Source organism: Brassica napus, chromosome C1, assembly GCF_020379485.1.
Source record: "Brassica napus cultivar Da-Ae chromosome C1, Da-Ae, whole genome shotgun sequence".
Classification (NCBI taxonomy): Eukaryota; Viridiplantae; Streptophyta; class Magnoliopsida; order Brassicales; family Brassicaceae; genus Brassica; species Brassica napus.
The window spans coordinates 20,290,874-20,305,530 of record NC_063444.1 but is presented as its reverse complement, the minus strand read 5'-3'; the positions used below and the strand labels follow the sequence as shown (position 1 = coordinate 20,305,530).

Below are 14,657 nucleotides of genomic sequence, written 5' to 3'. Positions count from 1 at the left end.
TGACGAAGTCATGTATACCCGCTGAAAATGTTCCATCAAGAGTTGATGTTCCTAAAGAACAAACTGATGGAAATAAAATGAATGAACCTAGGGTTCAGTTAAAGAGGGGGAGGCCAGCGGGTTCTAAAGATAAAAAATCCCCGAAAGAAAAAGAAATTGGATGAACAAAGTAAGGTTCTAGAAGAACCTGATATTGAAAGATGTCTGAAAGAAGACATAAATAGAAAGGTTCCAGAAGAACCTGATACTGAAAAATATCTGAAAGAAGGCATAGATAAAGATGATCCAGATGACGAGAAGGGAACAGAAAAGTATGAGATTTCCATCAACTACGCCCGAGATGAAAAGTTATGGATCAGAAATAAGATAAAAGATGTTGATGGAATGTTCTCCTTTTCTGTGTCCAAAGAGATCGATCATGAAAATGATGATCCCGATCCAAGGTCCATTTTGGAATGTCAGAGAAGACATGATTGGGAGGAGTGGAAGAAGGCCATTCAAATTGAATTACTCTCCCTAAATAAAAGAAATGTCTTTGGACCTATAGTCATAACGCCTGAGAACGTAAATCGTGTTGGGTATAAGTGGGTATTCGTGAGAAAAATGAAGTAACACGATATAAAGCCCGATTAGTTGCCCAAGGTTTTTCTCAGAGACCGGGAATTGATTTTGAGGAAACGTATTCCCCGGTAATGGATGCAATTACGTTTAGATTTTTGATGAGCCGGCGTCTAAAAATCTTGAGATGCATCTCATGGACGTTGTGACTGCATATTTATATGGATCGTTGGATAATGATATATATATGAGACTCCCTGAGGGATTGAAAATGCCTGAAGCATTGAAAGAAAAATCCAGGGAGATTTGTTCGGTCAAGTTATAGCGATCACTTTACGGATTAAAGCAATCCGGACGCATGTGGTACAATCGCTTAAGTGAATATCTTTTGAGTAAAGGATATGTGAGTAATGCGATATGTCCATGCGTTTTTATAAAAAAATCGTCATCTGGCTTTGTGATCATTGCTGTATATGTAGATGACCTGAACATAATTGGAACTCAAAAGGAGGTTGATGATGCTCGAACTCATATGAAAGAGGAGTTCGAAATGAAAGATCTTGGCAAGACAAAGTTTTGTCTTGGACTCCAGATAGAGCATCTCCGAGAAGGAATATTTGTGCATCAATCAAACTATACGAAAAGGTTATTGAAACGCTTTCGTATGGATAAAGCGACTCCTTTGAGTACTCCAATGATAGGTAGATCTCTCAATGTTGAGAGTGATCCTTTTAGGCCCTGCGAAGATAGCGAGAAGATATTAGGTCCAGAAGTACCTTATATGAGTGCTATCGGTGGGCTGTTATATCTTGCAAACTGTACCAGACCAGATATAGCTTTTGCTACTAATCTACTGGCAAGATATAGTTCTGCTCCTACTCGCAGACACTGAGACGGAATAAAGCATGTATTCCGTTACCTCCAAGGTACAATTGATTTAGGGTTAATGTATTTTAGAAAACCCGAGTTTGGTATGGTTGGTTTTGCAGATGCAGGATACTTATCAGATCCTCATAAGACTCGATCGCAAACCGGCTACGTTTTTACAATTGGTGGAACCGCGATCTCTTGGCGGTCCCAGAAAAAAACTCTGGTTGCGACATCTTCAAATTATGCAGAAACTATTGCGCTTCACGAAGCTTATCGAGAATGTGTGTGGCTTCGGTCAATGAGTCACCACATACAAGAATCAAGCGGAATGGTCAACGAGAAAGAGCCGACGAAAATATTTGAAGATAATTCGGCTTGTGTTGCTCAACTCAAGGAAGGCTACATTAAGAGCGACAGAACAAAACACATCCCTCCAAGATTTTTCTCGTACGTAAGGGAGCTCGAGAAAAATAAAGAAGTGGACATTGAGTATGTACGGTCATGCGAAAATCCGGCTGACTTGTTCACCAAAGCTCTTCCGACTACAACATTCCGAAAACATGTCTACGGTATTGGAATGCGGCATTTGCGTGACCTATGATGAGAAAGCTACGCCTACTATCTCAGGGGGAGATTACGGCAGTGTACTCTTTTTCCCTTGTCATGGTTTTTGTCCCAATGGGTTTTTCCATGACCAGGTTTTTAACGAGGCATTACGTAATACAAGATAGATAATCAAGGGGGAGTGTTTAAAAATATAATATCAAATATGATTATCTACTTGAAGAGATAATGTTTATCTCTTATTTTGTCTTGTAGTTTGTAGTCGGTTAAATAGACCGACCTCTTCTCCCTATAAATACCTTTGTGCTCTCCTTTGTTATAACAGATATATGAAAAAAAGTAAAAAAATCAATCTTATAACTCTCTCTCACTCACATCTCACGTCAACTCTCTCTCACTCACATCTCACGTCAACTCTCTCTCTTTATTACTCAGAAATAAAACTATATAGAATAATACTTATAAACCTTCTATCTCGGTTACTATTAAACAACATCATTTTGGTTTTACTAACTTTTGGGTCGGGTTTAGTTCTTTCAAAGTTCAGTTCGGATCAGATTATCGTCAAAAAGTAATCTCAATTTTTTATCAAAATTGTTATAAACCAAATGATGATCGACCATGGACCAGCCCGTACTGCAGGTCCAATCCAGGACATGATAAAAACAACCAGAGACTATGTGTTTATCTAGTATATATTCCATGTATATCTGTAACATAGTGTTCATCCTTATCCTTATCTTGTTAGGATAAACATGACTTTATGACGGTTTAATACCTTGTATATATATGGACCTTCTGGTTGACAGTAATAATAACAGAAGTATTTCCCCAACACTTCATTTACAACACGTTATCAGCACGACGTTGCTCTCATAAACCCTAACCCTAAAAACCAGAAATAAATCCGAGCAGTAAAAACCATAATTCCCGACGGACTTCAAACAGCTCTATTCCTCAACTCCGGTGGATCCAGACGACGAGCCAGATACCAAATTAAAGCTCTTGACGAGACGAAGCCAACGCCGCTAACCCCGCATCAATCGGAGTTCGGACGCGCCCTCACGCTCAGCTACAATACAGGCGGAAAATTTGTTCCAGAAACCAAAATCTCTCTCAACCATATACTAGTCTCCTATTCAAACAAGCAGCAACAAAAACAATAATTCCGAGCAATCCATCAGCTAACCAGGAAGATCTCTAACTGATAGACCGATCAACCCATCAAAAGTTTTCAGAACTGTTAAGGACTGCATGTTACATAATTTTTTTTAAAAATCTGATCATGGTTTCATATATTAATCCGTGGTTTTACCTCCTGTTCTTGTCTGAGAAATTTGTTTTCCTGATGATTGATAACGACTAGAACTTGATTAGGATTGAAAAAAAAAAATTTTTTTTAATATTTAAAATCGAAATATTAGAGATATCTGAGAAAATATATTTATTTTTAAATCAAAAAGTATATAATAAATTACTTGAATAAATCAAATCTTCCTGATTTATTTTTTTAAGTCACAATAATTTCTGATTTAATTATTTTTCGAAAAAAAATAATAATAATAAATATATGGTATATTTTTCGAAAACCCTAACCTGATTTCATGATTGAATTGATTTGCTTGATTGCATATTGTTTGCATACTAATATTGCATACTGAACATGAAATCTCGACTGTTAGGGATATAGATCATTCATAGTTTTCAAGAAATCTGATCTGAACTGAAAAAAAAAATCATTATACTAAATGATCCGATCCAATGGGATGAAGAAAATATGGAACATTTTCCTGATCATCTAAGATAGAATCCCTAAAGACCTTGAAACCTTGTGTTTGAAATAAGAGGACCTTAAATCTGAAAAATACATTGATCCACACCTTAAACCGTATGGTTTTAAGAAAATGCATCATTTAGAAAAAAAATTTCTTTTGGTCCGTGTGTGGCATTGATATGAAGCATGAAAATTTTCAAAAAGATTACTTGATTAAGACCTGTTTTGAATAATGATTTCAGATGTCGAGTTTCATACCCTCAGATTACAAAGCCCTTGATCTCTCTGGAGATAATTATCTTGATTGGGCTATAAACACTTCAGCCGTCTTGAAGTCTAGAGGACTTGGGAAGTGCATCAAGTATGGCAATGACACCCTTGCGTGTGAAAGACACAGAGCCATAATGATTATGCGACACCATCTCTGTGAGGACCTAAGAGACGAGTTTGGATATGTTAATGATCCTCATAATCTCTGGTCATTTTTGAATTCTAGATTCTGTGAGCCATTGTTGCACGAATCCAAGAAAAAATGGGAAGCTCTAAGGTTCCAGGATTATGAATCCGTGGACAATTATCACTCTGATCTTATGAGAATCACCTATAGTCTTAGACTATGTGGTGAATTGGTAACAAACGAGGATTTGTTAAACAAAACTCGTGACACATTCCATTCAGAGGAAGTGTTGTTATCACATCAGGCCAAAGGTTTCACCACCTATTATGACCTGTTCTCATATTTATTAGACATTGAGCAAAAGAAGCAGAAAATGATGGATAACATCAGACGGTTTAATGACATCATGGAGATATATTATGAAGTACTAGACAGTGAGATGAAAATCCCTGAAGCTAATAAAGCCACATTTGATAAGAAGAGATCTGAGGAGGATTCCGAGTGGACACTCATGGACCATGAGGTCGGATTATACATTGAATAATTTTCCGACATTCTGATTTTATGTTTTCATATCTGATTTGATTTATTTGTTATTCATTTATGTTATTGAAATAATAAAAACGATTTTGTTTTTATATATTATCTTGCTTGGTCTTGCTTGATGATTCTTGATTAAATAACAAATAAAACCTTAATAAAAGGATAATCAGTCCACTGATAGTTGATTTCATGCATGGTTTAACTTTACCTTGATTGTATAGGTTTAACTTTACCTTCCTGCAATCACATAAAATCAATTGTTGGGTGTAGACTAATGAGTCAGTTCACTGATAGATTGATTTCTCGCATAGATTTAACTTCATCTTGATTGTATAGGTTCAACTTTACCTTCCTACAATCACTTGAAATCAATTAATTGGTACTGACAATGGCAAAAGACACGACATTATTCAGACCCATTGAGTTATAAAGAAAAAAAAATTTCAATGTTTTCTACATTGAACCAGTGAGCAAAGAAAATACGATTCCTTTCAGATTTTTGAAAAATTCCTAAAAGCATTATGAATGCCTATACCCATATTTTCTACTGATTTATTCTATGCTAAGGATCAGTATGAAAGAGGCATAAAGCCATGGTAACCAGTATGGTTCACCACGAAATAAACACTTATGGCATGACCAGATTAGCCATCTTGATCCAAAACATGATGAAAAATTAATTAAGGCACAAAAGTGATCCCATAAAATCTCACAATGTGTTATAAGTACACAAAAGGGAAAATCACTAAAATAATTAAGGCTCCACTGTCCTAAGCACTACGAAATTATGAGTATGTTCATGAGGGGGAGAGAGGACTAAAACCCACAGTCCATGATCATATCATAAATTTGGATTCCATGGTTTACAACCATAATATACACGGCTGGAAAGCTTTAAAGCTCTCACTAATGGTACATCACCACGTCCAGCCTAAAGCTTAAGGACATTATGTATATAAATATTGATTTACATCAAGCCATACATGTAAGCATAGACATTCCCAGGTCATAAACCAGACATATACACAAACCATCTTAAGAAAATACGAATATTCCACCACATATATGTGTGCCATTTAAGATGAAACCTCAGATGATGATTGGAAATATATATTAGATAAATAAGACTTCCTCCACGAAACTATAATGTATCTTGTGCCAAACATGGATGATTTAATCAAGTGGCCAAGAACACAGATTACAAAACATAGTAATCTTATTATCCAACTTTGAAAGGAGAAAGTTATCAGGCTGATAAAGAGTAAAGAGTAAAAGAGAAATATAATGGTATCAACCATAGTTGTCTTGGCAAGATCCTCAGACCAAATATTATGATCTAGAAGTTCTAAAAGAATATGATCAAAAGATATAAAAGCTAGCAGAAATATATGCCAGACACACTGACCCGAAAAGAAAAATTGACTATGTCATACCAGCTTAAGCACCACGAATTTGATGTCTAAGAGACACAATCAAGTTGCTACAATGTCTATTAGAGATAGACAAATAAGTTCCAAATAATAAGGAACCTCGGAAAGTAATGAAAGGTGCTCAGAATCGTACAAATCCGAGTTCATAAGAGAAACCAGTTCAGACAGAGAAATAAGGTTGCGCAACCACACATCTAAGGTACCAGACCATGTAGTTTGGGACGCCAAACTGCAAGGTATAAAGGTCTTGGATAATAAGATCTCAAAATCTAATTAGATCATGTCTGGAACAGTATGAAACTAAAGATAAAGAGTGTTAACACCAAAGATGTATTTACATACATAAGAGCTCATAAAAGATTGTAGTACTTGGGATTTGAAGGATATAACCTGAGGATCATGAACCCACATAGAGTACTCATAAAACCTATATAGGGACGTGGGGTGTTCAAAGAATTCAAAGTAATTATAAGACAGATGGGCGTAGTAACCATGTACATACAGAAAAGCCATCTAAGAAAGAAACCAGTGAATGGATCTTGTGAGATAAGAAATTTCGTGAGATTAAAGGACATGACCACATGGTATAGTGTGTCCATGTTCCTTCTAAATAACGTTCAAGTATAGCTTGATTACACAAGGATACTCACAAGGACCAAGAAACAATTTATAAAGAGATATGCTCCTATATGGTGGATGCTACTACAGAAAATCAAGTTTAATTTTGTCTGGATATTTACTAAAGAAATAATGGTGTAGTAAGCAGCAAATGGATCACTGGATAAAGGTATCAACGTACCATAGAAATATGAGAAAGAAATTCTCATAGAACAAGCTTTGTTCCTAAGTTGTTTATGGATTGTAATATACAGCAGCTGTAAGTAATATGAAAGACTAAGTATTTACTTAGTACAGTCAGTCCATACAGAAAATATTATAATTCCTTGTGATCATAATAAAGACCAACTGAGAGAAAAAGGTTTAATGGTTCAAAGGTTCAATGATACAAGTTATCGATTGATTAAACAGACTATGTTTTACATATGGAAAGTCTGTAGAAAAATCATAGCCGTGTGTGTGTGTGTCAGCACGCCTAAGTGAGAACCATAAACCAGGATAGTGACCAGAAGGATGTCTGGTCGTGGCTTAATGATTATAAGCATTGCTAAAGCAAGAAAAGATCGATAACCATGTACAAAGGACATGAGTGTATGACTGCGAATTCATTGTGTGATGAGTTTCATTGCAGCAAATAATTATTGATGGTATGACCTTAGACACTCATGATTATGAACGAATATAGACAAGGTCTATAGCTCAACATGGATCGACAAAAGAAAATAAAGAATGATTGGTTACAATGGATAAAGCCATTGGCACATACGAAGAGATATAAGTCCGAATGAACGAAAGATATGAAGTAAAGTTGTTCGTATGTGTTCTGGGTCTATGACTCAATATATATTGAATGTCCACGTTTTGGGAAAGCCATATAACCAAAGAGAATCCGTGGGACATGAAAAAGGACCTGCAAGTAAAGTTTTATTGCAGATTATAAAGTCCATCCGAGCACCGTTTGAAGCACCATCAGTTCATCCAAGACTTACAAGTTCATTCAAGGAGAATCCAGCTGATCATCTTCACCAAGTCATAGGCAACTTCAACGTTCAAGAAGACTCGGATACCAGATGGGAATGCGTCTACTACAGTGATGCATTCATCTAGGGGAGTTCATGTGTTGTACTCTTTTTCCTGTCCTTGGTTTCCCATTTTGCCACATTGGTTTTGGGGTTTTTCAGGAGAGGTTTTAATGAAGCAACATTAAGCATGCAACGAACCTGTACCGGATGTGTCGATCAAGGGGGAGTGTTATAAACCAAATGATGATCGACCATGGACCAGCCCGTACTGCAGGCCCAATCCGAGACATGATAAAGACAACCAGAGACTATGTGTTTATCTAGTATATATTCCAAGTATATCTGTAACATAGTATTTATCCTTATCCTTATCTTGTTAGAATAAACATGACCTTATGACGGTCTAATACCTTGTATATATATGGACCTTCTGGTCGATAGTAATAATAACAGAAGTATTTCCCCAACACTTCATTTACAACAAAAATATATAAATTATTCAAAAATCTAAACAAAATCTAGTTAGACTATCTAAATTAATTAAGAAGTACTCAAAATAGCAAATAAAAACTACAAAAATCTTCTTATTTTTTGTCTGACTACAAAAATCTTTTAAACTACTATAAAATATCTAAATTACCTTAACATATATAAAAAGATTTAACACATTTAACTAATTTTGAATCCTAGTTCGGATTTCGATTCGGTTCAGATTGTATCTGAATCCGAAAGTACATAACTCTTAAATTCTGCTCGGATATTTGTTTATAACGATTCAAATAGAATTCAGTTTTTTCAGTTTGGGTTAACGTAGAGACTTCAGTTTAGGATAAAAACGCATATGCCTAGTTGGATCATTAGCTTGTTTGATTCTCGGTTTAGATCTTACCTTGAAATTTTGCTGGTCATGGTACAAATCAGACATAGCCGAAACGATTTTCTTAAAATCCGATTTATACGATTAAAACCGGTTTAGACCCTTATAAATCGGTTAAATTAAGTAATAATGTTAGTACAAATCCGTAAATGTCAAATTTATTTTGTTGTGTATATTAAATTTTGATAATTTATCAAATAATTTTATATTAAAACCTAAAAACCAAATAAATAAATATATATATATATATATATATATAGATATAATAAATTATTAGTTCTTTAACGAATAGGCTCCGCGCGCGTAGGTCCCGTATAATCCACCTAATCGCTAATACCGCTTAGCGATTTCTTGAATACTGATACAACCTGTTGTTGGGCATGTGACTTTCTTGTTTTTTCTGTGGCTAGTTATGCATAAATGTGGAAGATTTCATGAATATTCTATCTTTGCATTTCTGTATACTCGTCATCGGTCTTTAAGTGGACTTCTCTTTAAATTGATATCAACTTTGACAACCAAAAGATGCATAGGATGACAATAGTTTTAAACACAAAAGAAATTCGATAAACAAACAGTAAGATGCTAGCAATACCTACACCATGCTTATCCTTGCATAAATTCAGATAAGCAGAACCATTCAACTCAGATATGGGATATATTTTTACGTAATTACACACACAAAGTGGTTTCGTGGTGTAGTTGGTTATAACGTCAGTCTAACACACTGAAGGTCTCCAGTTCGAACCTGGACGAAGCCAGTTGTATTTTTTAATTTTAATAGACGTAATTTATAAAACAGAACATTTCGGCGCTGCCGGAATCGAACCCGGGTTACCCGTGTGACAGGCGGGAATACTTACCACTATACTACAACGACTTTGGTGATCAATTCAGGAACTTTATAATGTCGCACTAATTTAATGAGATTAATAATTGTTGGTCTTGAGATTTGGAAGTTCACACGAGAGAAAACTTTTCATCCCTTTGCGCCGCTCTCTCTCTCTCTCTCTCTCAAAGTTTTTGGTGAAGAAAGCTTCTACGGCTTCCCTCTTACATAAACAACTTGCTTTGGCATCGCTCAGGTTTGTATCCATCGACAGACCTTACTGTCTCCGTTCTTGTCGGAACTATTTACGTAGAGTATTCTGAATTTAAATCGTATCTAGTCTGCGTCTACGTGTTTCGTAAAGGGCCTTGATGATTGCTTTAATTGTAATGGGCGTTATCCTGAACTTGCAGTGCTAGGGTTTCATTCACTATTACATCAATTAGTAATCTTTTTTTTTTTTTTAATCAGAGTAGAAAGGGTAAAGGATGAAGCTTGATGTGAATGTGTTGAGATATCTATCCAAAGATGATTTTCGAGTTCTCACTGCTGTGGAGATGGGCATGCGAAACGTCAGTCTTCTCTTGTCCTTTTTTGGGATTGAATTTTAGGGTTTAGGGTTTATTGACTTTATCCTCTGAAAATACTTTCTTTGACGTGTTTGCAGCATGAGATTGTTCCTTGTGAGCTCGTAGATCGCATTGCTGGTCTCAAGTATGCACCCATCTTGATGCTTACTTGTTTGTTTTTATGAAACATATTTGTGTAAACTCACATACATACCTGTTATATATATATTTGGACAGACATGGAGGCACGTACAAGGTCCTGAAGAACTTGCTCAAGTATAAGCTTTTGCATCACGACAGATCTAAATGTGAGTAGAGTCTCTCTCTCATATTAGCAGTCTTAGAAAATTCACATGGTTATTTATTTCTCTATTTTCTGTCTAGATGATGGATTCCGACTCACTTATCTGGGTTACGACTTTCTTGCCATTAAAACGTTGGTTAACCGTGGTGTGTTTACCGGTGTTGGTCGTCAGATTGGGGTTGGCAAAGAGTCTGGTAAGTCTTTTATTTCGGTCCATCTGTTTTGCTGAAGAGTTACTGATTGTTATGGGTTGTTTGCATGTAATAGACATATTTGAGGTGGCTCAGGAAGACGGAACTATTTTAGCAATGAAGCTGCATAGACTAGGGAGAACCTCCTTCAGAGCTGTCAAATCTAAGCGTGACTACCTGAGGCATCGCAGTAGTTTCAGCTGGTTGTATCTCTCCCGTCTTGCTGCTCTCAAGGAGTTTGCTTTTATGAAGGTTGCTGCCTCGTTCCATTGATTTAGTAACACTATTCTTGTGGCCGTATCATCTTTTTGTCTATACTTTTGTTTCGCTTTCCGAATGAGCAGGCTTTGCAAGAACATGACTTTCCGGTTCCAAAAGCTATTGACTGCAATAGGCACTGCGTTATCATGTCTCTTGTCCAAGGCTACCCCATGTAAGTACTTACCCGCATATCTATTTACTAGTACTAGAAGGTTGATCCGTTTGCTTCACTTACCCACTAAGAAACAGTGAGAACCTTGCTGCTGTGAATCACATCTTTCACATTATCATTTATGACAGGGTTCAGGTGAAGCAATTACAGAACCCTGAGACAGTTTTCGAGAAGATTATAGGCATTGTTGTTCGTTTGGCTGAGCATGGTCTTATTCATTGCGACTTCAACGAATTCAACATCATGGTGAGATACTTACATTTATGCATCTATATAAAGCAGCCTCATTATATGAGTTATTTACTACTTCTGTAATTATACTAGTTTTGTCCTCTGCTGACTAATAATTTTCATTGACACCTTTTGTTTATAGATTGATGATGAAGAGAAGTTAACGATGATTGACTTCCCACAAATGGTATCTGTTTCACACCAGAATGCACAGATGTATGTGATGTCTCTCATCTCTGGATCGTGCCTCAGTCCTCTCTTTTCATTTTCCATGCTGTGTTCTTGTTTTGTTTATGTATTTTTTTTTTTTTTGTCTTTCAGGTACTTTGACCGTGATATCGAATGCATATTCAAGTTTTTCAGGAAAAGGTTAGTTACCAATTGATTATTTATTTATATATCATCATTCTTATAGTTCCTTACATTCTCTATTTCTGTGAACTCTGATCCTTTCTTCAAGGTTTAATATGACTTTCCAAGAAGATAGGGATGAGGCGGATGAGACAGAGGTGGAAGTGGATGAGAACAGCAGACCATCTTTCTATGATATAACTAAAGATGCCAATGCTCTGGATAGAGAACTAGAAGCTAGTGGTTTCACTAAAAAGGAGCAGAATGACCTCGATAAAGTATGTGAGCCTATAACCTCAGTGATAACATTAGTTATCTCTCTGGGGCTGTATATACTTAAGAACCATATATATAATCGATTGCTTCTAGGTATTGCGTGAGTATTTTGACTTATAGACGGCCTAATGCGTTAGTTATGTTTTAATGTGCAGCACTGGTCTCTCTCTCTGTTTGTCGGTGGAATGGAATATAGAATGAACATGTGGTTTCTGTCTTATGTAGTTTATTGAAGGTGGGATGGAGAAGAGTGAAGATTCTGACGAGAATGAGAAGTCTGATGATGAAGAGGAAACTTGCGAGTCAAATGAAGAAGAAAACCTAAATGAAATGAAATCATTAAAGTTGCAAGAGAAGGTATTAAAATGTCCATGTTCATCTTATAACTGAAACATGAACAGAGTGGAGATATTATCTGCTTTCGCTCATCCTCCTCGTGCTAAAAACACTGTTGTGCTCGGTATGATGTTGTAGGAGCAGAAAAGTTCAGATGGAGTTGAGGAAGAAGCTGAGTTGGATGATAATGAGAAAGGAGAAAGCAGTGGAGATGAAGCTGGTAGAGATGAGGTTAGTATCTTTATTAGTAACTCGAGAGAGTATTTTGAGTTAACTTAACAAATAAGCACCTTCCTTTGCTTCAGGAGCTGGACAAAAAACTGGGCAAACAAAGACGCAGAGCCATGGCAGCAGCCAGGGGAGGCAGAAAGTCGCAGTCTTCAAGAAATACGTACAAGGACAAAGGAGGCCGTTCCCAAAACTCCAAGATCCACAACAACATGAGCGGCGGCTGGTGATAAAAACTTTTTGCAGCAATTTTGGACGATACAACAAAACTACACTAAACTTTTCTTAATGGGCCTTTAAATGTTGTAAACGGGCTTATTCTCAATCTTCGAATATCTAAATTATATGGATATGTTTCAAACTTTCTATATGAAAATATCAAATGATATTTGGGAAATCGGCCAAAAAAACACTGAACTTTGCGGGAATTGCCAAAAGAAACCTGGACATATGGGCTAGCCAATAAAATCCTGAACTTTTGTTGACTTTTCGGGTTTATTAAGAAACTTACGATTGACTGACCAGATAAACACACCGTTAACCGAGTTAACTGTTAATTAAGCGGACGTTAATTTTGGGTGTTAAAGTATACGACGTCGTTTCATCACTTTGTCTGATTAAAGACAAACGACGTCGTTTATATAGCTGTGTTATTAAAAATATGTGTTTCCTACGGCTCGAACTCGTGTACTCGGGTTTAATGGTAGGGGTTTTTGCCACTGAGCTAGTGGACTTTGCAATGGCTATACGAACACAATATCTTTTATTCTTCGAATCCGAGTTAAAGACAAATTAATGAAACGAGGCGTTTTACATTAACTTTTTTATTAAAAAGATGGGGTTCCATCGACTCGAACTTGTGCACTCGGGTGTAATGGTAGGGGTTTTTGCCACTAAGCTAGTGGACTTTGCAATGGATATACGAACACAGTTTCTTTTATTCTCTTTGAATCCGAGTTAAATGAATCAAAAAGAGACGACGGTTTTCTCCTCCGATTGGTATAAACCCTAAATGGGCGAAATCATAAATCCAGTTCGCGATTCTCTTCGATCTCGTCCTTAAGAATCTCGATTCTCATCTCTCCTTCTTCGAGTATCGCATGATGAGTTCGGGTTGTGAGGATTCGTCTGTGAATACGATGGGAATTCGTGGTATCCCGGAGCAATGCGGTTGTGGTCGAAGAACTGGGATATACACATCAAAAACGAAGGTCAATCCAGGAAGAACTTTCTTTAGATGCCCAACGTTTCAAAATGTAAGTGTTTAATTTGATTGTGTTTAAGATAAGAACATAAGATTCAATGGCTAGGTAGTCAGTGAGAAATTGTTTGAATATAAAGATTGTGTTCATGATTTGTGTCTAGGATCACTTGTATAAATGGGTAGATGAAGCTGTCTACGAAGAGGTTCAAGATGCCCGCCTTGTCTTCTTCGCAACTGTTGATGCCAACATCTCAGTCTCTGGCCATTCTTCTCTGTCATCACCAGAAAGAGCCACATTTACCTTCTGCTTCTTCGAAACTCTAGGAGACAGAGTTGAACCACGCCTCGTGGCCTTCACCGGAGATGACGCAGGCGACCCATATGAAGTTCCCCTCCTCGTGGTCTTCTCCGGAGATGACGCAGGCGAACCATATGAAGTTCCCCGCCTAGTCTTCGACGCCTTCGACACCTCTGTAGATGCCAACATCGATATCCCTTCAACGCTTTTACGAATCCTCGATCTCTCCAGCGATGGCAAACTCACAGAAGCATCGCGTTCTCCACCCTTCTTCGACTCTTGAACCGCTTCGTCACTCCCGTAATCGAAATTCCTCATCGCTCCGAAAATCATTACCTCCTTTCCATTCCTTGTGAACTTCATCTTTACCATCTCTACAAGAGAAATCCCCAAATCGATTTGAGAAATTAGGGTTACGTTCAAACACGGGTTTCATTTTGTTTGATTGCAATCAAACACATCTTTTGATCAATAAAAATAAACATGTGTGATAACCTTCCGAAAAGTCCACTAGCTCAGTGGCAATACCCCCCTTACGACCACGAGTGCACGGGTTCGAGTCGAGGCAGCAACAACAATTTTAATTAAGCAAAACGACGTCGTCTTGAGATTTTGTGTTTAACAAAACAACTGAATGAAACGACGTAGTTTCACTAAACGGCAGTAATTAACGGTGAGTTAACACTGTCTTAACTGTCGGTTAACGGTGTGTTAATTTGGTTAGTCAACCGTAAGTTTGTGAATTAACTAAAAA

The 14,657-nt window shown here is 36.9% G+C and overlaps 2 protein-coding genes and 1 non-coding gene across 5 annotated transcripts; all 3 read left to right on the top strand.

Moving 5' to 3' along the window:
- Positions 1–4,008: 4,008 nt before the first annotated feature.
- LOC125579873 lies at positions 4,009–4,707 on the top strand. Its single transcript, XM_048743767.1, has one exon. The coding sequence runs from the start codon at positions 4,009–4,011 to the stop codon at positions 4,705–4,707; it is 699 nt and encodes a 232-aa protein (XP_048599724.1).
- A 4,633-nt stretch (positions 4,708–9,340) lies between these two features.
- TRNAV-AAC lies at positions 9,341–9,414 on the top strand. Its single transcript has one exon. It is a non-coding gene; the product is annotated as a tRNA-Val (tRNA).
- A 166-nt stretch (positions 9,415–9,580) lies between these two features.
- Positions 9,581–12,798, top strand: LOC106349040 (serine/threonine-protein kinase rio2). 3 transcript variants are annotated; one of them, XM_013788918.3, is made up of 14 exons: positions 9,581–9,738; positions 9,954–10,054; positions 10,150–10,196; positions 10,289–10,359; positions 10,436–10,549; positions 10,623–10,798; positions 10,891–10,979; positions 11,108–11,225; positions 11,353–11,426; positions 11,532–11,579; positions 11,671–11,839; positions 12,063–12,194; positions 12,312–12,404; positions 12,479–12,798. In XM_013788918.3, the coding sequence occupies exons 2-14, from the start codon at positions 9,971–9,973 to the stop codon at positions 12,629–12,631; spliced, it is 1,368 nt and encodes a 455-aa protein (XP_013644372.1). In that variant the 5' UTR covers positions 9,581–9,738; positions 9,954–9,970; the 3' UTR covers positions 12,632–12,798. The 3 variants fall into 3 exon arrangements, with proteins under 3 accessions (XP_013644372.1, XP_013644373.1, XP_022550641.1); XM_013788919.3 differs by having other exon boundaries at positions 9,588–9,738; positions 9,959–10,054; XM_022694920.2 differs by lacking the exon at positions 9,581–9,738 and adding an exon at positions 9,850–9,868 and having other exon boundaries at positions 9,959–10,054.
- The last annotated feature ends 1,859 nt before the right edge of the window (positions 12,799–14,657 follow it).

What these genes read in the sequence shown, in the direction of transcription:
- LOC125579873 (XM_048743767.1), top strand. Translation starts at nt 4,009, where the DNA reads ATGTCGAGTTTCATACCCTCAGATTACAAAGCCCTTGATCTCTCTGGA.
- LOC106349040 (XM_013788918.3), top strand. Translation starts at nt 9,971, where the DNA reads ATGAAGCTTGATGTGAATGTGTTGAGATATCTATCCAAAGATGATTTT. An exon ending in GCATCACGACAGATCTAAAT is followed by an intron (nt 10,360 to 10,435) that starts GTGAGTAGAGTC and finishes TTTTCTGTCTAG; the next exon opens with ATGATGGATTCCGACTCACT. An exon ending in AGGAGTTTGCTTTTATGAAG is followed by an intron (nt 10,799 to 10,890) that starts GTTGCTGCCTCG and finishes CCGAATGAGCAG; the next exon opens with GCTTTGCAAGAACATGACTT.